The 23,346-nt window shown below is 51.0% G+C and overlaps 1 protein-coding gene across 2 annotated transcripts in view; it reads right to left on the bottom strand.

Moving 5' to 3' along the window:
* The window catches only part of NDST1 (N-deacetylase/N-sulfotransferase (heparan glucosaminyl) 1), a 59,951-nt gene that overhangs the window by 20,857 nt on the left and 15,748 nt on the right, over positions 1-23,346 (bottom strand). For both annotated transcript variants that reach the window (XM_011985332.1, XM_011985331.1), the window contains exons 2-6: positions 14,775-15,674; positions 8,231-8,725; positions 3,500-3,587; positions 1,625-1,779; positions 759-944 (exon numbers count right to left, since the gene is read on the bottom strand). In XM_011985332.1, the coding sequence (XP_011840722.1) occupies positions 759-944; positions 1,625-1,779; positions 3,500-3,587; positions 8,231-8,725; positions 14,775-15,287 (1,437 nt within the window). In that variant the 5' untranslated portion in view covers positions 15,288-15,674. The remainder of the gene's footprint in view (positions 1-758; positions 945-1,624; positions 1,780-3,499; positions 3,588-8,230; positions 8,726-14,774; positions 15,675-23,346) is intronic.

Here is a 23,346-nt window from a genome sequence, read left to right on the forward strand (position 1 = left end):
ATAGTGAGTAGATGAAAACTGTATTTTAAAGATTGTTTAATGGTCTTAATTTGTAGACTCTTTGTCACAATGACAGTTCACATGTGTGTAAAATCCTGTGGTCTGCAAAGTGCTTTTACATAGTTTTGCTTAGTAAACACTTTTTTTTTTTTTTTTTTTTTAAGACAGTCTCACTTTGTCACTTAGGCTGGAGCGCAGTGGCACAATCTTGGCTCACTGCAGCCTCGATCTCCCAGGTTCAAGTGATCCTCCTGCCTGAGCCCTGCAAGTAGCTGGGACTACAGGCATGCACCACCACACCTGGCTAATCATCAGGTATATTTTTTTTTTAGTGTTTTTTTAAGTAGAAACGGGGTTTCACGATGTTGCCCAGGCTGCTGTGAAACTCCTGGGCTCAAGCAATCTGCCTCCTTAGCCTCCCAAAGTGCTAGGATTACAGGTGTGAGCTGCCACGCCCAGTCAAGAGAAAAATTTTTAATCAGCAAAAAGACTGTAACAGAGCCCTGTCCCATGTCCTCATCAGAAACTTCTTTCGAGAATGCTCACTATTGCTTGATCCTCTGTCACAAAAGCTAAGAAAGAGCTCATGAAAGGGGCCGGAGTGGCAGCCCACCTTCCCTGGGACAGAGAGCCTCGGGTGCCAGAGGAGGCAGCAGAAGCTGATCTGCAACCCCTAAGCCAGCAAACCGGAGCCGCGCTTCCCAGGACAGCGTGTGCTCTCCATTCTGCCACCTCCCAGGCTTCAGGGGCCCGCTCACCATGATGCCATTGTGGATGAAGCCACGGCGGTAGCGGGCTGGCTTCAGATGGGGGTACTCCTCCGTGCTGGTCACGCGGATGCTCCACACCTGCTTCCAAGCCTCGTACAGCTGCACGTGCACGGGGTACACGCCCGAGTGGTGGGGCGCCACTGCATACCCCATGTCTGTGGGAATGCCATGCTCCTAGGGAGAGGATGACCAGGCCAGGATGAGCATAGGGGTCCTTCCCCTTTGGGCCTTATTCCCCCTTTGTAGAATGGGAGAGAGAAATCAGAGGCTAGGTCAGCAGGGCCGCTGGTCTGAGCCTTCATGGTACAGATGGAGAAGCTGAGGCCTGGGAGGGCAAGGAATGTGCCCAGAACCTCAGTGTGGGCAACTGGCAGAGCTGGGATTAGAACCCAGGTCTCCTGACTCTCGGTCCGGTGCACACGCCTCTAGCACAAAGGACTCAAGTACCCTGTAGTAAGGGACAAGGATGAGGGCCTTTCCTGCCTTCTCTTCATTCTACCTAGCACCCAGGGCTCGTTCCCTCCTCATTGAGCACCTCTTCCAGCTTTCCAGAGCCTCCCATTCTAATAAGAGCTTGGGCGCAGGAAACAAATGGCCTGAGTTTAAGTCCCAGCTGGACCTCTTAGTAGCTGATGTGACCTCCCTGAGTCTTGGTTTCTTGTCTGTGAAGGGGTTATTCTCCTGAGGCTTCAAGGAGACAGTGGTTATAAAGGCAGCTCTCCCTGGGCCCTGGCCCAGAGGTGTTAGTAAAAATCCATCACAGCAGACTGCAAAAGCAGCAAGAGGCCAGCAGTCTGGACCTCCAGCCCAACCCTTAACCCACCCCGCTCTGCCCTGTAGGGAATCTTACTCACGACAGCGAACTTCTTGTTCAAGGCCATCTGCTCGGCCAACACGGACTGGTTGTGGAAAAGGTGGGGCTGCATGTGGCTCCACATGTGAGGGAACCACCAGAACTCCTTGACATACGACAGCAGCAGATCATCCCCAGCGTCCTCAGCATCGGTACCTGCAGCAGCACAGGCAGCTCAGCCCCGCCCATTGGGCCATGAGGCCCTCTAACCTGGGCCTGTGCCTGGGGATGGGAGCACATGGCCACAGTCCACTCAGGAGCTGCCTGGAAGAGTTATCTGGGCTACAGCACAGAAGCAGACAGAGCCCCAGCCCAGAGCCCTGAGTTCTAGTCTAAAGTGTGCCCTTGACTCAATGGGGGACCTACGCCAAAACTACCTCCTCTCTAGATCCTTGGGCCCATCTGCACAATTCGGGGTCTGGAGTCAATGATCTCAAGGGTTTCTTCTACCTCTGACATACCTGCTCTGATTCTATTCCAATGATCCAAATCAGGTCACTTGTCTTTTATCTAATGATCTATGGAAGCTCTTTGCATATATCCAGGATGTTTGACCCTCTGTCTCAGATGTATTACTACAACCACCTCTGATATGCTAAGGGTTACGAACATAAAAAACAACCAAGCACAGTGGCTCACACTTGTAACTCCAGCACTTTGGAAGGCCAAGGTGGGAGGATCGTTTGAGCCTAGGAGTTTGAGACCAGCCTAGGCAACATAGTGCGAGGCCCCATCTCTACAAAAATTTTTAAAATATTAGTAGCTAGGCATAGTGGCATGCACCTGTAGTACCATCTACTCGGGAGGCTAAGACAGGAGGACTGCTTGATCCCAGGAGTTCAAGGCCGCAGTGAGCTATGATTGCACCACTGTACTCCTGCCTAGGTGACAGAGGGAGGTCCTGTCTCTAAAAATAAATAATTTCTTTTTTTTTCAGACAGAGTCTTACTCAGGCCTTGCACGCCTGGCTAATTTTCATATTTTTAGTAGAGATGGGGTTTTGCCATGTTGACCAGGGTAGTCTTGAACTCCTGACCTCAAATAATATGCCCACCTCAGCCTCCCAAAGTGCTGGGATTACAGGCTAAGCCACCACGCCTGGCCAAAAATAAATAAAAAATTTTAAAAAGAATATAAAAAATGCAGACAACCCAGGATCACTCCTATTTGGCTTTGGGGCTATGTTGCATATACCCCTCCATCTGCTGAATTACTGACTAAAATGGTTTTCTTAGAATTCAAGACAGGCTGTCTCACTGAGGCCTGGGCAGAAGGCAGCTAGGGGAAACAGTCACTGCAGATGACCAGCTCAGGGGCTGTTCCTTCCTGCCCAGTCCCTGAAAGACAGCAGATGAGGAGAGAACAGTAAGTGAGAGAGCCCCAAAGAGGAAGGAAAGTGTGCACCAAGCAACCTATAGCCCTCACCCTCAACCCTTAGGACTCTAAAATAAACCCAGGACACTGGTCATCTAAGGTGGGTACAATTACAGGGCATCTTCACTTTCTATGCTACATGTTTCTGTAATGTTCTTAAAATTCAACCAGCTTCTTTCATAAGCAGAAATAATACACATAATTTTAAAAGATAGGAGGGAGAGGTAAGAGGGAGAAGATACCCCACCGAGGCCAGCACAGCCCGAAAGGCCAGGGAGGGACAAGCAGCTGCTGTTGCTGCCGCCGCTGTTGTCCCCAGATGGCCTCTGCCTGGGTTGTGACTGCTCTTGTAGGCTGTTGGCTCCGGGGGGGCAAAGGGGTCACATCTGCCCCTAATGTGGGCCAGTAAGCCCACCTGCTGCCCTCGTGGATGGATGCTTTGAGGGTTTGGGTGCTGAGGATCCTGGTAGTTGCTAGTGAGGGCAGAGGCAGGCCCACTTACCTGTGTGGAAGAATTTCCCTGAGTAGCCCAGGTTGAAGGTGAAGTTCGGGATGTGTGCGCGTAGTTCGTTCTGTGTGTCAAACAGGGCCTAGGACAGGCAGGGGAGAAAGGAAGAAGTGAGGGAAAGCCAGGACCTCCCTGCTCCTCCCACTGAAGGCAGTGAAAAAATGTGGAAGCCCCTGGTTCAAAAATTATAAAGAATGTCAAGGACGGCGTGGTGGCTCATGCCTGTAATTCCAGCAGTTTGGGAGGCCAAGGCGGGTGGATCACCTGAGGTCAGGAGTTCAAGACCAGCCTGGCCAACATGGTAAAACCCAGTCTCTACTAGAAATACAAAAATTAGCCGGGCATGGTGGCACGAGCCTGTAATCCCAGCTATTTGGGAAGCTGAGGCAGGAGAATCACTTGAACCCGGGAGGCGGAGGTTGCAGTGAGCCGAGATCACACTACTGCACTCCAGCCTGGGTGACAGAGCGAGATTCCACCTCAACAAAAAAAAAGAATGCCAAGAAGGCAACAGCAGGCATTAAACCACGTAATGGGCTCCCTCTGAGCATGGGGCTCTGTGTAGCTGCACAGATCACACATACCCTTGAAGCCAGCCCTACGCTGCCTTTCCCCAGGCCTCTGACAAGGGAAAACCTAGACTCCCACCCAGCTCTGCTATGCGTCCTTGAAAAGGTTTCACACTTCTCTAGGTCTCGGTTTCGTCAAATATAAAACAGGGATGATAATATCTCCCTCATAAGGTTCTTGGAAGAATCAAGTAAGATAACCGCATGTATCCCAGCTATTCGGGAGGCTAAGGTAGGAGGATCGCTTGAGCCCAGGAATTAGAATCCAACATGGGTACAACTGTAAGACCCTGCTCTAAAAAGATTAAATAATTATAAAAAAGATACTGTACGTAAAACTGCCTGACATCTGGTAAGTGACGAAAAATGGTGGCCAATGCTATGTCTGTGGTCACCGCCGCTGTGAGCCTGTATCTTCATCTATCAAATGTGGAGGATTTTTCCTTGCTGATGGAATGCAAGGCTGACATTAAAAGGGCCATGATCTTTCCAAGGATGGGACACTGTGTGCCCAGCAATGCAGTCCTCCCATGCGCCACGTACCCAGTACTTTGCAAGTCAATGAAGGGACACTAACACTTATAAAACAAACATACAGGTGTACTCTGGGGTTAGGACGCATGAGCCACAAAGCGGCTCAGAAACCTGTAAGAGCTGCCGGGCGCAGTGGCTCATGCCTGTAATCCCAGCGCTCTGGGAGACCGAGGCGGGCAGATCACCTGAGGTCAGGAGTTCAAAACCAGCCTGACCAACATGGTGAAACCCCGTCTCTACTAAAAATACAAAATTAGCCAGGCGTAGTGGCAGGCGCCTGTAATCCCAGCTACTCAGGAGGCTGAGGCAGAAGAATTGCTTGAACTCAGGAGGAAGAGGTTGCAGTGAGCGAAGATCGCGCCACTGCACTCCAGCCTGGGCAACAAGAGAGAAACTCCGCCTCAAAAAAAGAAAAAAAAAAAAGAAAGAAAAGGAAAAGAAAAAAGAAACCTGTAAGAGCCAGCTATCAGAGCACTTTACAAACTAAAAGTCCTGGCCCTCCCCAGGCAATGCAGTCACCACCAGCATCTTGCCAGGGCCATGCACTGCCTGGTGGACACGCATGCTCCAGTTGTGTGGCCTTAGGCAAGTTACCTCAGCTCCCTGAGCCTCAGTGCCCACCTCTGTAAAATGGGACTCAGAACAATACCCACCTCACAGGGCTGCTATAAGGACCCAATGAAGCAATGCCCAGAAAGGGCTAAGCACAGGGACTCACCAAACCCTGAATAGGCAGCTGCTATTGGTATTATTTAAATTGTGCTGTACAGCCAGTACTGTACAAGCTAATGAGGCGACATTCATGTCTCTGAAAGAAGGGCTCTGTTGTAGGCTGTGCTTGGGATTAAAGAAAAAAAAAGAAAAAAACAAAAAAAACCTCTACCCTTTCTGACTCACAAAAATGTTTAAGGCAAGTAGGATTATGGCTGGAGAAGCACTTTGCAGTCTGAACTGAGCTGAGTGCGTGAAAGACGGTGCCTCTATTTGTATTTTTTATTTGTGTTCTATTTTTCTATTTCTATTGTTCTATAGAAATGGCTTCAGACTGCTATCATTCCTCTCACTTTAAAAATACAAAAAATAGAGCCAGGTGCGATGGCTCATGCTTATAAACCCAGCACTTTGGGAGGCCGAGGTGGGCGCAGCGCTTGACTCTGGGAGTTCCAGATCGGCCTGGGCAACATGGCGAAACCTGCCCTCTACAAAAAACTAGCTGGGTATGGTGGCATGTGCCTGTAATCCCAGCTACTCAGGAGGCTGAGGTGGGAGGATTGCTTGTGCTCAGATCGCTTGAGTGAGCTGTGATCCTGACACTGTACTCCAGCCTGGGTGGCAGAGTGAGACTCTATCTCAAAAAAAAAAAAAAAAAAATTAGAATAGGGAAAATAAATGAGAGAGAGCTATTCAGGGCTTATAGGAAGACAGTGAGCCCAGGAGCCTGATCTCCTCAGGCTCAACCTGACCCGGATCACAGTCTCTCCAGAACCCACTGGACAGGCAGCAAGAACCCAGGTTCCTGCAGGAGAAAACGAGCTTGGGCCACTGGAAGAACACCTCAAGTAGAACGCAGAGCAATCTACCTTGCCAGAGGCAGGCGGTGGCACCGCGTGAAGACTTAGACGGGAAGGCTAAAATGGTCTTTAAACAGGACAGCCTTTAAAAGAATAGAATCTCAGGAGGAAACACAATGCGTAAAGCAGCCCAAAGCAGCACTGCTGGTGCCACTGAGGCAGAGCCTGGAGGGCTGAACCTGGCACTGAAACATCCCCCTATCCAGGCACCTATGGGAGACCCCTGGGGTACCAGGAAACAGCCTGAAAACCTCCCATCCACCCCATCTCATCATTTTACTGCTGAGGCTCAGGCATGGGAGGGGACCTGCCCAAGTCACCTAGCCCATTAGGGTCAAATTAGGACTCGACTCAAATTAGGTCTTAACTCCCCAGATAGTGCCTGCTCCCGAATGTCATCCATTCTGCTCTTCTCTAGAAGTGTAAGGAAAAGCAGAGTTCACTCCTGACCAAGGCAGGGGGATGAGTGCCACCAGGAACTTCCTTCCAGGCCCCAGGGCCAACCCCTACCAGAGATTTTGGAATTACTCAGAAAAGTATTCCTCTTACAAGTCTCTTTCTAAAGCCTCCTGCTAACATCAAAGTCAAGCCTGGGTTTGGTGTTAATATGTTTCTAACACTTGCTAATCTCCTATAAGAGAGGACAGGCTATCAGCAGACAGCAGAATGTCTCTAGAATTTAATCCCCCTGTTTTGTTTTCACTGGATTTATTGTTATGGTTGCCCTCTATTTATGGCAACTGATCCGGATTTCCTATTTACACTAGGATGCCATCTCCTTTGCAAAAACTTTAAGTAAAATAGTGAGTAGATGAAAACTGTATTTTAAAGATTGTTTAATGGTCTTAATTTGTAGACTCTTTGTCACAATGACAGTTCACATGTGTGTAAAATCTTGTGGTCTGCAAAGTGCTTTTACATAGTTTTGCTTAGTAAACACTTTTTTTTTTTTTTTTTTTGAGACAGGGTCTTGCTCTATGACCCAGGCTGGAATGCCATACACAATCATGGTTCACTGCAGCATCAACCTCCCAAGCACAACCAATCCTCCTGCCTCAGCCTCCCAGATAGCTAGGGCTACAGGACTACTACCACCACACCCAGCTAATGTTTTATTTTTTGTAGAGACAAGGTCTCCCTATGTTGCTCAAGCTGGTCTCAAACTCCTGGGCTCAAGCAATCCTCCTGCCTGGGCCTCTCAAAGTGCTGGGATTACAAGCACAAGCCACCACACCCGGCCAGCAAACCTTTTTTGAATTAAACACATGCATTCTACTGTCTACTTACACCTCAGTTAAAATCTGCCTCATGCATGATTCAAGCTCTCATCCTTATTTTAAGAGTTTTGTAGGCGCTCTGACATTAACATAAACATTTTTAAGAGTTAAAAATCATATTTAAATTAAAGGCAGATAAACAGCACTGTATAGCTCCCATTTTTGTCTGGATGTCTTCTTCCATAGATATTATACAAACTTAAACTCCGCACTCCAGATGCAAAATTCCTCTATATTCAGTACTCCAATACAATAAAGGTTTATTTTTTTAAATTTTTTTGAGACAGTCTCGCTCTGTCACCCAAGCTGGAGTGCAGTGGCACAGTCTCGGCTCACTGCAACCTCTACCTCCCGGGTTCAAGCAATTCTCCTGCCTCAGCCTCCTAAGTAGCCAGGATGACAGGCGTATGCCACCACACCTGGCTAATTTTTTTTTGTATTTTTAGTAGAGATGGGGTTTCGCCATGTTGGCCAGGCTGGTCTCAAACTCCTGACCTCAAGTGATCCGCCCACCTCAGGCTCCCAAAGTGCTGGGATTACAGGTGTGAGCCACCATGCCTGGCCAATGCTTCAATCAAGTTTTAAATAATATTTGCTTCTAATACGACAATTAATAAAAACCAACTGGCAGGATAGGAAGCAGGGTGGGACTGTCTCTTAAGTAACTCTCAGCACAGGGGAGATACAGATAGGGCACACCCGCGATGGGGCACCTGAAGGCTGAAGCTTGCCAGGCCCTGCCTGCCTTGCCCAGTCTGGCATCCCCGGTCATACCTTCACGTCCTCCACCTTCATGCGTGTGCCCTCCTTGCCCACAAAGATGTCATCAATGTCCACCAGGATGTAGCGGTCCAACGGCAGGGAGAGGCGCTTCCCCGTGAGGAAGGCCACGGCATCCACGAAGACGAGCTTGTGCAGCCAGAAGTTCAGGTTGTTGCCAAACAGCACGCGCTGGATGCCGTCGTGCAGGCCCAGGTCCTGGACCACAGTGGCGTGCAGTGCGGCGTGCAGGCCGGCGTCCGCGCCCAGGTGTGGAATGGATTCGGATGAGCGCGTCTTGGCCAGCAGCACCGGCTCATAGGTGGAGTGGTTCGACTGGAACACCGTCCAGTCCTCGCCGGGGAGCACACCCTTCTCCACCTCGCTAGGTCGCGTCACGTAGAGCAGCGGGGACTTGGGGTTGATGCTGCAGTCCTTCAGGCCCAGGTTTGAGTGCAGGAACAGGGGGAAGCCCTTGAGCTGCGCGCTCAGCAGGCTGTTCTCATTGGCCTGCAGTCAATGGGGGGCAGGAAGGGGAATAGAACTGTCATATCCAGAACCCTAAAGGACACAGACTCTCACATGTGGACCACAACAGTGGTATCAGTATTCACCAACATTCATGGAAGGCTCACCACCCTGGCCCTGCGCTCCACCCTGCACAATAATATACTCACAAACACACATGACTCACTTACCAAAGTCAGGCACTCGGTGCTGTGCACTTTGCAGACAGGAATGCTGTTAATCCTCCAATGACCCCATGATGGAGACACTGCTCTCATACCCATTTTACACATAGGAGATGGGGCCTAGAGAGGCTAAACCACACAGAAGAAAATCTAGCGGTTGAGAACATGAATCCTGCTAGACTGCCTGACTTTGGGCAAGTTATATCACCTCTCTGTGCCTCAGTTTCTGCTGTAAAATGTGGCTAAGAACAGAAAATAACTCCAGGGATGGTAGAGGATGATCAGTATCAATACCAGCAAAGTGCTCAGAATAGGGCCTGTGGCATGATCAGGAACTGCTCATTCAGTCCTCATATCAGCCTGCGTATCCCACTTCACAGGTGTGGAAACCGAGGCTTGGAGGGGCACGCTGCCCTCAGTCGCACAGTGGTTGGCAAGAGCTATGAATCACTGCCAAGAGGTGAGCCCTAGCACTCACACACCTAACCACCAGGTGTGGTTGCCTGGGATTTCCAAACTGGTTCTGGCCACACAACCTTCTCTTCAGGAGACATCTTAACGTGGATGCCAATGCGGACGCTCAAAGAGGAGGTTTCTGCTGGGGGTGCCCCATATGCTCCTAGCACTCCAGAGGCCACTCCCTCACCATGGTGCCTGCCTGGTCATTGCCATCAGTGATGAAGTCTCTGCCTCCCTTCTCTCAAGGCATGCGGCTGCCCAGCTCCCTGGAAGTCTGAAGTCAGTGTGCCCCAGTCCCATCTTCCCTAGGCTCACAGCCCCTGTTCCTTCCTCACCCTCTCAGCTACCTGCCCCTGAATATGGTACAATTTGTCCTTGTTCCTGTGCCAATTCCATTGTGTCTTCTTGGCCTGACAAACCCCTGCTCATACTTCAAACCCAATGCATATATCCTCTTCTCTGCACTGGCCTCCCTGAGACCACGTTAAAGCCTCAGCTGCAGCATTTCTCACCTCAGCTGCAATATTATATTTTCAGCATTCTATCTCCCACCAGCCTGCAACCCCTTAAGTTCAGGGGCTATGATGTTTCACCTTTGGATCCCTGGTGCCCAGCTTGATACCCAGCAGGAACACACACAATTTAATGCAGAACTGGATTTTTAAAAGGAATAAAAGAGGAACAGCCAGCTCTCCAGTACCTGGCATATGATAGATGCTCAATACAGGTTTCATCTGTTCATTCTACAACTATTCACTGTGTCAGGCACTGTTTTAAGTGCCAGTGATACAGTGAGAAAAACAAAGACTTGGCCCCTGCTCTCATGAACCTCAAAATCAAGGAGGGAAGAGAGACATTCACCAAAATCACAGGAATAAATATAAAACTTCAGTGTGGCACATGCTACACAGAGGAGGTTCATATCTGTGGAACAGTAGACCACTGGGCACAGTTAGTGGGCTCAGGAGGTCTCCTGAAGAAAGGGACTTTTGAGCTAACATTTAAAGAACAAATGAGCACAAACAAAGGGAAAGGTAGAGGCCAAGAATAGCAAGTGCAAAGGCCCTGAGGTAGGACAGGACTTAACGTGGCCAAGGAATAGCAAGAAGGCAGCAGAGTGAACAAGAGGGAACGGAGGAGCTGAGGCAGTTAGGTCAGCTGGAGCCAGACCTGCAGGAGGCTGGAGGCTTGAAGCAGCAGCAGGAAGCCCTCAAAGACTCCATCAAAGGATGATAGGTTTCAATTTGCATTTTAAAAAGATCCATGTGGCTGCTGCGTGGAGAGTGAGTGGGGCAGGGCAAAGCAACATGACTATGGAGGGGGAGATGGGGTCACGTGTGGGCCCCCGAGGAGAGCTGCTCAGGGGGCACTCACAGGGGCGTGCAGGTCAGTGGTGGGCACGGGGTAAAGTCTCGGCTGAGCCTGAGCCCATTGCAGAGCTGCACTTGTCCAGAAGAGTGCCTTTCACTCATCTCCTCTAATTCCCAAAAAGGCACTGCAGGGCCCTGGCCTCATAAACCACATTAAGAAGCCTGCATGTGATTCTCCAAACATCAAGAGTACCTCCCCACCCTGTCTTGAGCCAGCCTCAGGTGCTGAGGCCCAGCGCACAGCCCAATCCTCAGCTACCTCCCCAGCTCCAGGCTGCTCACGACTCCTAAGACAGCCCTGACCAAGGATGGGAACTACTTGGGCTGCGTGGGGACAAAAGCGGTAGGGCCCTGAGACATTTCAGGCCTTGTCCGTTGCCTGCTGAGGCCTGGAATGCCACACAGGACCGCGGGTGCTGAGGGATCCCATTTCAAAGTCCCGACCCTGAGCTGACTGCCAGGTGCTGGCGGCTCAGTCAGCTGCCCAGCCATCCGGGAAGGCAGAAAGCCAAGTCACTGATGGCCTATCCGCTGGCAATGAAATGAACCAGCCAAGAAGGGAATGGAGGGCCTCAGCACCAAGAGGCTGGCCTCACTGCAGGCCTCACCCCACAGCACTGGAAATCCCTCTTGCTCCTCACCACTGAGGACCCACTCCGGAGACACCAAATCTTCCAATGGGGTCCACCAGGCAGAGGGAGGAGGAGCCCTGATTCAGGAATGCCGAGGTGGAGGCCAAGCACAGACCTCACCATTACCTGGGGGACCTTGGGAATCCCACATCTCCTCTCTGAGCCTCAGGCTCCCTGTCAGTCCACTTGCTCTTATATTATCTCCTGTGGCTGGGTTAGAAACAAGCTTGACTATCAGATCTTGGTTCTATGACTTACCACAGGTTGAGCACCCCTAATCTGAAAATCCAAAATGCTCCAAAATCCAAAACTTTTTGAGCACCAGCGTGACCCCCAAAGGTCATGCTCAAAGGAAATGCTTATTGCAGCATTCTGGATTTCAGATTGTCAGATTAGGGACGCTCAACTGGTAAGTAGAATGCAAGCATTCCAAAATCTGAGACCCTTCTGGTCTCCAGTATTTCAGACAAGAGACACTCAACCTGTAGCTATGTCATTCCGCACAAACCATTTAACTTTTTGAACCTCAGGTCCTTATCTGAAAATAAAATGCCGACTTCACAGAATAGCTATGAGAATTAGCCATGAAATGCCTGCAAAGCACTGAGCTCAGTGACTGGGACACAACAGTGAAAAGGTGAGGTAGTCCTTGCCAGACCCCTGCCAGGGTGTGTTTAGCTCCAGGTCACCTGGAATTTCAAGGATGAGGCATGGCAGTGCCAGGAAGTAGGGATCCAGATGAGGGTGACCCTATTCCCACCCTCCAAGATCTCACAGGGGCACACATTGGTCAGGACCACAAGACAGACACAGCGCTACCACCGCTGTATGCTGAACCTGGAGATGACAAAGCATGATAGCTGCCATCTATTGAGTGGCTCCGGTACCAGACAATGGGCTCAGTGCTCCCCACCCACCATCTTGTTTTCAACACCGACCAGTGAGGCAGGAGCTGTAATTGGCCCCGCTTTGCAGATGAGTTGAGCATTTTTACCCAAAGTCACTCTGTTTCTAAGTGACAGAGAGATCTGAACCTGTCTGGACTTTTAAGTCCCTGCTCTCACACTGCCCTGGGAATCCAGCATCAGTGGGAACTGGAAAATGAGTCTCCAGATCCCTGGAGCCCACAAACACTCCCCACTTGGCAAGTTCAGCACACAGCAGGGAAGCTGGTCTTGCGGAAAGAGTGGAGAGATGTACCTTGACCACCAGGGGGCATGCATTTGAGCAGAAAATCACAGGCCTCTGCTCAAAACCAAGGATAGTCTTGTCCTAGGCAACAGGGTAGGAAGAGCACCAAGTCCTGGAATTACCACTGGCCCCACAGTGAGACTCCGAATGTGTCCCCACCCCTCCCTGGGTCTCCTGTTCACCTTCTGCAGAGCAAGGAATTGGGGCCAGACAGCACCCAGCTCCACTGTACCAATTATGCCCAATGACCACAGCCCACTGCCTGGTCCCCAGAAACAGTGGGAGCTCTGTGCACTGGGTGTGACCTCTGATGCCACTTCTCCTGAATAAATGGCATGTGAGGCTCCTGGACTCATCACATCGTGGTTAAGACTAAGGCCTCTGGGGCCAGACTGCTTGAGTTCAAATACCAGACCCATACTCATCAGAGGCGTAAGCCTGGACACACTGCTTATCCTCTCTTTGCCTCAGTTTCCTCCTATCTTAAATCAGGCTGCTAGCCACCTGCCTTGGTGTGAAGTGTGTGAATCTGCATGACGCATGTAGATGGTGCATGGCACTGAGTGAGCACTCAATAAACGCCAGCAGTCCTGACGCTTTTCAGGCCTGGGGCTCTGAATAGAACTTAATGAAGTTCATGGCAGGAAAGGGTACAGAGTCCAAGAGAAAAGAGAAAAACAGACAATGAATATAGTCTGACTTGATGTCATTGTAAAGCCATAAATCAGGCCAGCGTTCCCCTGAGGGCACTCTGTAAAAGAAAGGGTTTTGTGATCAAGCCAGTCGAGAACAAATCTCACTGGTTGCTCTACTGCAGGACTTCTAAGGGCCTTCAAATTCTTGGCTCACAACACCTTTCAGTGGCAGAGCTTCCTGCTGTATTAGTGTGTGAAAGAACATGCCATGAGAAACCCTGTAGGAGACAGGGCCCAGTGCACAAGCACACCAGGAAGGCCTGGCACAAACGGGCACCCAGCAGCAGACACAGGCCACTTCTGACCCATCTCCCGCTCCTCCTCTCCCGCTTCTCCTCTCCTGGCTCACACCAAGCAAGAGGCTGCTTTAGGACTTGTGCACTTACTGTCCCTTCTTCCTGAAAGGCTCTTTGCGCAGAAAGCCACGCAGCTCCTCCCTTCACTTATTTCAGGTCACTTTATCAAAGACGACTTTCCCAAAATAATGTCAAGCTCCCACCCCCACTGCCCTCTGTGTCCTTTCCCTGCTTTGTTGCTTTTTGTACTGATCACACCTGCCCCATCCTGTGTTTATTTGCTCACTGCCTGTCACCCACCCACTCCCACAGCACTGAAATGCCAGCTCCATCACAGCAGGGACTTTGACTACTTCGATTACCGCTAGCACAGGACCACAAACACTGTGAGGGCTCAGTAAATATTTGCTGAATGAAGGAACAAATTCCCTGCCACCTCCAAAGCATCCAACTAGAGTCCCAGCTAGTGTCTGTTTTCATCTTGCAGGTCAGACTTCTCTGACCACAGCCTCTGGATCCCCCGCCATTCCCAACCTCACCGCCCCAAGGACAGATTCTCTGTGACACCCTTTCTACAAGGACCCCAATCCCAGTGGTCATTCTGGGAGCCCCATAAAGCCCAGAGAAGCTCCCCATCTGCCCAGCGGGATTTCATTCTTCTCTTTCTCCTCATGCAAAATGGCTCTGGGTCAGGAGGCACATTAACGCCGTACTCCACCACCACCAAGAGGAAAGAGCATGGGATAGAGAGCCCAAACTATCCATGTCTAGGTTTAAATCTTGGCTTCCCCACTTACAGGCTGCATAACCTTACATAAGTAACTTAACCCCCAGAGCCTTGGTTCGCTCATCTGAAATATGGGTGCACACGCCCTCCCTAGGGGAGGTTGCCTTGACAGGTTTTGGGGCACCTAGCAGAGCATGCCCCTCTGACTTCACACTTATCCCTGTGGCCTCCTTTACACAAGCACCTGCTGTGTGCTGGACCCCATGCACAGCAGGCGATCCCCCTGGCACGCTCCCCTAATACTTACAAAGCACTTGCCAGGCAGTGGGCACCACAGGCTCCCAGTGCTTTACCTATACTCACTCATTTAACCCTCCCAACAACCCCGGGAGGCGGGTGCTACCATTACACCCAGTTCACAGATGAGAAGTCAGGCACTGAGCTGTGAGTCTGGAGAGGGGGCTCCGAACTGCTCAAGAACCCTGCTTCTTGTGTACCTTGAAGAAGCCAATGATGCCCACGCCGTAGGCCACACAGTACTTGTCCAGCAGCTCCCGGTTCCAGGCGTCCAGGTTGACATACTTGAGGATGTTCTCATAGATGATGAGGGCGAAGCGGCCACGGCCCTTGTCAGTGAGCGTGGGCATGTCACCCTTGCCCGGCGCAATCTCTGTGCGGTATTTGAAGCGGCTGGACTCCAGGATGGCCACCACCTCCTGGCCCAGTTGCGAGTAGAGGCTCTCCACAAAGACCAGCACCAATGGGTCCGTGCGGGAAGGGGTGGCTGCCTGCACAGGCTTGAGCGGCAGCAGGCGACTGGGGGCCACGGGCGGCGGGTCCCCGCAGTCAGGCTCCGGGGCATCCGCCGAGGGCTCCAGGCCTCGCTTCCAGCCATATAGGTAGTAGGCCGAGATGAAAACGCTAAACAGGCAGAAGACGAACAGCAGGAAAAGGACAGCCTGCGGGGACACGTGCCGACACAGCCTCCGGAGGCATGCCAGGACAGGCATCCTGGCCTCCGAGACTTTGGCCACCGGAGGCCCGGCCTGCCCTGGCTACCCCAAGGCCCCACACAGGAGGAGACACGAGAATCGTCCACTGACCAACAAATTCACAGAGACTTAGGAAGCAAGGCCCTTGTGGGGCACTGGGAGTGGAGGATCTGGGCCCCCGGTCCTTCCTCCCAGCCAGGGGCGCAGTCCACAGGCTGGTCACGCTCCTTCCTTCCTCCGCGCCCCTTTATGTCACCATGGCAAACCCCCGCGTGGTCCTGTGCAGAGCAGAAGTGCCCCAGGGCGTCAGGGCCTTCTGGGGGTGCAGGGCAGCAGGCCAGAGGACACTGGGCAGGCCTGGGGGTGCCGCATGCCGCTCACTCCGTGAGGCCCACGGGACTAAGGCTGTGGAGAGTGGAGAGAACAGGAGCGTCAGAGTGTGGGCTTCAGGGTTCAGCTAACTGTGGACACACGGGAGCTGACCTAACAGTGCCCAAGTGCAAGTATGGCTGCTAAACCAAAGTTGCATGATTTGCAGCAAGCTCTTTAATATCTCTGAGCCCCCGTTTCCCCACTTGTAAAATGGGGCAGACAATAAATAATATGAACCCATCTCACGAGGGGTTGGAGGATTAAGTCCAACAACGTTTGTAAATGACTTAGAGCAGTATCTAGCATATGGTATCCACAAATGGGAGTTGCTATTTTTGATCATTATCAGAGTCCAAGACTAGGCCAAGGAAAATCCAAGAGCAGGAAGGATGGGGAGAGATGATAAACATTTGCACAGCCTGGGAGCTAGAGGTAGAATTCTAAATCACGACTGAATACCACATCCTCGCCATATTCCATTCCCTTCCTAACCTGTTGCTCTCTTTGAATGAGCCCAGCAGCCCCATCTGATAGATGGAAAGACTGAGTCTCCATCCGAGGAATGAAGGCTCAGAACGAAGCCAAGCCAGGATTCATTAGCGGGCTGCGGGGCATGTGTGACTTATCAGTGTGAGAAGGCCCCAGGTGACCATTACACCGTCCGAGCATCAGTGAGCTCATCTGTAACACCAGCACCCCCGCAGCTCATGGCTGTAGCTGAGCGTTAAGCAAATGTGTCTGAGGAGCTTGACACAAGAAACATGACAGCTGTCATATTTGCCCCTCATGTAACCAGGCATCTCTCATCCTCGGGGTACATACCCACAGGTGCACACAACAGCCTAGGACAACAGGTGACCAAACAGCCTTCCTGAGGATCGCTATACTGCCACAGGATGCAGAGGGGAGGCCTCCCCTGCCCTGGACCTTCTGTCCACCCAGGCAGCCAAAACTCTCAGTTCCAGCCTCCCCCTCAGCCTGAACCCCCCGCACCCAGGCCATGCCTCCTGGACTCATCTCACTGGAAAGAGTTAATGAAGACCCACATACACGACACAAAGGCCCCAATTCTCTCATCCCAAACAGCAACCCCAAGCACAGCCTTCCAGTCTCCCTTAAATAGTAATGAAGTCACAAAAAGTGAGATTTCCCAGCAACCTAAGGAGCAACTTTCTTTTTTTTTTTTTTTTTTTCAGGCAGAGTTCACTCTTGTTGCCCAGACTGGACAATGGTGTGATCTCGGCTTGCCACAACCTCCACCTCCTGCGTTCAAGTGATTCTCCTGCCACAGCCTCCTGAGTAGCTGGGATTACAAGCATGCACCACCTCGCTCAGCTAATGTTTTATTTTTAGTAGAGATGGGGTTTCTCCATGTTGATCAGGCTGGTCTCGAACTCCTGACCTGAGGTGATTCGCCCACCTTGGCCTACCAAACTGCTGGGATTATAGGCATGAGCCACCACACCTGGTCCCCAAGGAGCAACTTTCTATCAGTCACAGCGGCTCAAAGCTAGCAGGAGAGTTGCCCGGGTCTAGATGGAAGGTGTAAGAGCCAGGGCTAAAGAGGCCGGGGGGACTTCAAGGCTTGAGCCCAGCCTAGGGGGTAAAGATCTTCGAAATCCCTTCCAGCCCCAAGACCACACGATGTGCTTGGCATGGGTACAGCATGCCTCAGGGCATGGGTACAGCATGCCTCAGACCCAACAGCTGCACTTCCAGGAATTTATCCTAGAGGTATTACTGCACAAGTGTGTAAAGATGTCTGCACAAGAACACAAATCCTAGTGCTGCTTATAACAGCAAATCCCAAACAATGGGAGATTGTAACACAAGGGTCGGGCGTGGTGGCTCATGCCTGTAATCCCAGAATTTTGGGAGGCCGAGGAAGGCGGATCACTTGAGGTCAGGAGTTCAAGACCAGCCTGGGCAAATGGTGAAACCTCATCTCTACTAAAAATACAAAAATTAGTCAGGCATGGTGACAGACACCTGTAGTCCCAGCTACTCAGGAGGCTGAGGCAGGGGACTCACTTGAACCTGGGAGGCGGAGGGTGCAGTGAGCCGAGATTACATCACTGCACTCCAGCCTGGGCGACAGAGCGAGACCCCATCTAAAAAAAAAAAAGAGGGAAATTATAATACAAGCATCACGATGAAATCCTAGGCAGCCATTTACAATATGTTGAAGAAGGACATGTACTGACATAGAAATATAATTACCATATATATTGTCAAAGTCAAATACATTTATAGGCTGGGCACAGTGGCTCAAGCCTGTAATCCCAGCACTTTGGGAGGCCGAGACGGGCGGATCACGAGGTCAAGAGATCAAGACCATCCTGGCTAACACAGTGAAACCTCGTCTCTACTAAAAAATACAAAAAATTAGCCGGGTGAGGTGGCGGGCGCCTGTAGTCCCAGCTACTCAGGAGGCTGAGGCAGGAGAATGGCGTGAACCCGGGAGGCGGAGCTTGCAGTGAGCTGAGATCCGGCCACTGCACTCCAGCCTGGGCGACAGAGCGAGACTCCGTCTCAAAAAAAAAAAAAAAAAAAATTTATAAAACAGTTTGTACGTGTGGTCACAATTTTGTTAAACATTTTTGTGCATAGGCTAGAAACCGGTGCTAAATGCAAAAAAAAAAAGAAAAAGAAAAAGAAACATTAACAGTGATTATCTCTGGGTGATTTTTATTTCCGTTTTTTGTTTGTGAAATGAGGAGGTGACTAGGATAACAGGTCTGGTCTCAGCTCTGCCATGATGCACTGTGTGACCCCCTCTGGGCTTCCTGCATGTTAGAAGGGGGTTGGGACAGGTGATCTCTGGGGGCTCCTTCACCTCTGATATTCTACATTTCAGTGCCAGTACCCTGAGGAACCAGAGGCAGCCAAGAAAATGGGCATCTGCAATGCAGTGGGATAAGGGTGACAGGCGGGGATGGGAGGGGTATTCGGAAGAACTCAGGGGTCCTTAACTCTTCTGGCAGGGAGAAGGAGGGGACAGGGAAGGCTTCCTGGAGGAAGGATACCTAAGCTGACCAGAATAAGTAAGGGTTGGGCAGGGGTGGATAGAGGAAATGGCACATACCACAGCTTGGAGATAAGAGCATGTGTGGCGCTTTCCAGGGACTCCCTGCAATTCTAGCTGAGAGCAGGGCAAGAAGGAGCAGGTGTCCTGGGCAGAGCCAGGAAGGCTGGGGTGACTGGTCCTGTTTATACTCAGGGTACCCAGGTGTCCCATTTACCACTGATAAGGACAGCCTGTGGCAGCAGCCCAGCCCCACCTCTTGGCCTAGGGCCAGGACAGAAGCACAGTGGGGAGGAGGCGGGGATGCCCTGATGGTGCCCCGCCCACGTTGGCCACCCAACCCCACGGAAGCGGGGGAGAGCAGCCACCAGCCACTCCTCGCAGGCCTGAGTGCGGTGGTCAGTGACCCTCTATCACATTAACAACCTTCCAGAGTGTGAATTATGCAGCTCAGAGTCTCAGGAATGTGGGAGCCACGAACCCCTGTGGGAATCTGACATTTTTCAGACATAAAAAATATGCACATTAAAAAATGCACATGGTTGCCAGAGGTTGGGCGTTGAGAGTATGAATCAGCGGAGCAAAGAGAATTTTTTTGGCAGTGAAACTATGTGTATGAGATGACGATGGTGGATACATGTCATTATACATTTGTCCAAACCCACAGAATGCATACCACCAGGGCTGAACCTGAAAGTAAACTATGGACTCTGGGTGATAATGATGTGTCAATGCAGGGTCATCTCTTGTAACAAATTTACCACTCTGGGTTGGGCACAGTGGCTCACACCTGTAGTCCCCTGACCCTGGGAGGTGGAGGCAGGAGGATCACTTGAGGCTAGGAGTTTAAGACCAGCCTGGGCAATATAGCAAGACCCCCATCTCTACAAAGAAAAAAAAAAAAAAAAAATGAGCCAGGTGTCAGAGAATGTGCCTGTAGACCCAGCTACTCAGGAGGCTGAGGCAGGAGGATCACTTGGGCCCATGAGGTCAAGACTACAGCGGCCATAATTGTGCCACTGCATTCCAGCCTGAGCAACACAGCAAGACATCATCTCAAAAAAAAAAAAAAAAAAAAAAAAAAGTACCACTTTAGTGGGGGATGTTGATAATAGGGGAAGCTGTGTGTGTGTACAGGGGAAGAGGGCATATGGGAACTCTCTGTACCTTACTTTCAATTTTGCTGTGAATGTAAAACTAAAAATCTAAACAATAAAGTCATACACACACACACACACATATATACACACACACACATATGCTAGAAAATGTCATAATGCTGTAGTGGCTCTCACCTGTCATCCCAGCACTTTGGGAGGCTAAGGTGGGCGGATCACTTCAGGTTAGGAGTTCAAGATCAGCCTGACCAACATGGTGAAACCCCATCTCCACTAAAAATATAAAAATTAGCTAGGCATCGTGGCAGGCATCTGTAATCCCAGCTACTCGGGAGGCTGAGGCAAGAGAATCACTTGAACCCAGGAGGCAGAGGCTGCAGTAAGGCGAGATCGCACCACTGTACTCCAGCCTGTGCAATAGAGCAAGACTCCGTCTCAAAAAAATATATATCATAATAATTTCAAGGAGTTCAGAGCCTCCCTGTCACCCATCCACAGACCTAAAGTCCTAGACTAATGGACCCTACTGGTTACACGTGCAGACTGGAGCCAAGTGGCTTCGGTTCAAAACTAAGCTCCACCACCTAGTAGCTGTGTAATCTTGGGCAAGTTGTTTAACTTCTCAGTGCCTCAGTTTCCTAGCATGTAAAATGGAAATTCTACCTACTTCCCACGGTTGTGAACATTAAATGAGTTGATACATAAGATGCTCAGAACCATGCCCGGCACACAGCTGCTGTTATCACGCACCCCTGTTGCTTATTTAACATACTTATGACAATCCCTCACGATGCAGATCACAGCTTAGCTCACGAAGTGCTTTCAAGCTCATCCCTCTCTTGAGAGTCTGACAGCCCTAGGACTCAGGCAGGGGAGGGCAACTCATTTCACAGTGGGAGAGCAAGGGCTGAGGCAGGCAGGCACCAAACACACTTATTACACAGAAGGCCAGGCAGCCAGGGCTGCCGTCCTCCTCTCACAGCATGCCTGAAAAGCAGCCCTATCTTTGGGGGCTGTGGCCCTTACTGGGAGCTGGCTGGCTGCCTGGATAGAAGCCAGGAAGCTAAAGATAAGGCCATGGCAAAACACAGGGCAGAGGGAGAGCAAGGTAGCCCCTGTTCTCAGAGAAGGCCAAATACCCTGGGGTAGGGGTGGGCGGAGGGAAGTCAGTTGCTTTGTAGCAAAGTGCTGGCCACTCAGCCTGCTGGCAAAGAGGACTTCCAGCACAGCCCCTCTGCAACCTACTCAGAGGCTGCCACCCTCCACCCAAGGCCCTCCTCACCCGCCTGCACTCCAGAGCTCCCAAGGCTCAAGGGATAAATAACTGAGGGGCTCCTAATCCCCCCGGAGCCACCAAGGCCTCAAGGACAGCTGGGGCTGAGGCCTCAATGACCCCCACCACCCTGGGCCTGCTGGGCCTCGCAGACATCACCAGCAGTTTCCCCTAAATTCCAGCCTCACCCAGACAGTCACCAATCTCGGGCAAGCATCGAGGCTTTTGCTGATGAAATTCCCATTGCCTGGAATGCCTCCCCCGACCCCTTGGGACACTTACTCATCTTTTAAGATCCCAGTTCCAAAGTCATGACCCCTCTGAAGTCATCTCCAACCACTGCCCCCTCTCCCACTCCTAAGTCTCATTCCTCAGGCTCCCGCCTCATCCCCGCTCCACAGTGCAGAGGCTGAAAACCAGGACCGTGGAGCCCAAACAAAATGCAGACTGTGCTCTTTGGCTTGCACAGTATTTTTCTTTAATTTGGGATTTGTTAGCAACATTGTTAAATCAGGAGATTTTACATAAAAGTCAGAACTTCCAACTTTTCTCTAAAGAGGGCAAGTTCTGGTGACACTGGGCACACATCCTCACCCGCCACCATCAGCTGAGGCACTTAAGAGTGCCAGCCTCAAATGGGCCGTGTATCCTGCAGTTAACATCATCAGCATCTCTATGTACAGTCTCACAGCCAACCTCTTCCCTTCATTTGGCTTCCTGCCCAGGCCCTGGGTGTACCTGAGCATGTGGTCTGTGCAGAGTAAACTGGGGGCATTCCTACACATGGCTCTACCTGTAGCCTGCAGATCTGTGGGGCAAGACCAGGGCTTACTGACCTCTGCACAGGCCCTCACCGGCACCCGGCACAGAGCCCTCAGCACAAAACATGTCCTTTCTTCTTCCTCCCCCCATGCCCGGGTGCCACTCAAGGGCAGGAACCAAGTCTGATTCATCGTGGAAGCTCCCACTTTTCCCAGGGTCAGGTCCTTATTGAATACTCAGGATATGAATGAATGAGCAGCTGTTATTATTTCCAATTTACAGATAAGAAGACAAAGACTTCAAGGTGAAGTGACTGGCCACAGTCACAGGGAAACCACCAAATCTTGACTCAAATGGGTTTCCTTCCTGACTTTGAGTTTGGTCTTTCATTCCTCCATGAAACCCAAGGGTTTCTACAATAAAAGTAACACCAACAACGTTATAATTATCATCATTATGAATACTGCCGCCATACCTTCAGCACATACTATGAGCCTGGCACTGTGCTAAGCACTTATTTTTTTTTTTTTTTTGAGACGGAGTCTCACTCTGTCACCCAGGCTGGAGTGCAATGGCACGATCTTGGCTCACTGCAACCTCTACCTCCCAGGTTCAAGCAATTCTCCCACCTCAGCCTCCCGAGTAGCTGCAATTACAGGCACCCACCATCATGCCCGGCTAATTTTTGTATTTTTGTAGATACGGGGTTTTGCCATGTTGGCCAGGCTGGTCTTGAACTCCTGACCTCAGATGATCCACCCATGTCGGCTTCCCAAAGTGCTAGGCGTGAGCCACTACTCCAGCCAGCCCTTTTTATACCTCATTTCATGTAATCCTTACAACTAATATTGTTATCCACATTCACAGTTGAGTAAAATAAGGCTCAGAGAGGTTAAGTCACTTGCCCCACATCTAGTCAGTGGCAGAGCTGAAATGTGAACCCAGACCCCATGGGTAGGGGGGATAACTCCACAGCCTTCAGAGGAACCTTGGCTTGGGGTAGGCAGGGGCATGAGGGGAACCTCAGCCACAAAGGCCAGTGGCCCACAGTCCTCAGCCAGGCTCCCACTGCACTCCCCTAGCCCTAGCCCCAGCTTTCCCTGCCAAGGTGCTGAGGATAATGAATGAGATGCTCTGGTTGTCATGGAGATGCCATGGCAACGCTGCACTTTCGGGAAATACCACGGTAACCGTGGCCACTGCTCTGGAGTTGAAGTCACTCTATCTAACATCCCCACCTGAAAACGCTCCCCTGGACCCATAAGAGAAAAGGGGCAGAGGTACAAGGGCCTTCTTACAGGAGCAAGCTGTCCAGAGACTGGGACCAGGGAAGGGGGTCCAGCTTGGGCCTGTGATGAATGCGTGGGCTCCAGGAATGAGCCCAAGAGCTCCGTAAGAGCAGGTATGGAGACAGAGCAAGCCATGCCTTTCACGGTGAATTGTGCCCAGTAACCCAACTCACATGTACACAGTACCTACTGTGCACCAGCAGGCCTCCTGAGAAGGGCTGTGCACACCCTTCTATTT

The sequence above is a fragment of the Mandrillus leucophaeus genome, unplaced genomic scaffold, assembly GCF_000951045.1.
Source record: "Mandrillus leucophaeus isolate KB7577 unplaced genomic scaffold, Mleu.le_1.0 Scaffold282, whole genome shotgun sequence".
Classification (NCBI taxonomy): domain Eukaryota; kingdom Metazoa; phylum Chordata; class Mammalia; order Primates; family Cercopithecidae; genus Mandrillus; species Mandrillus leucophaeus.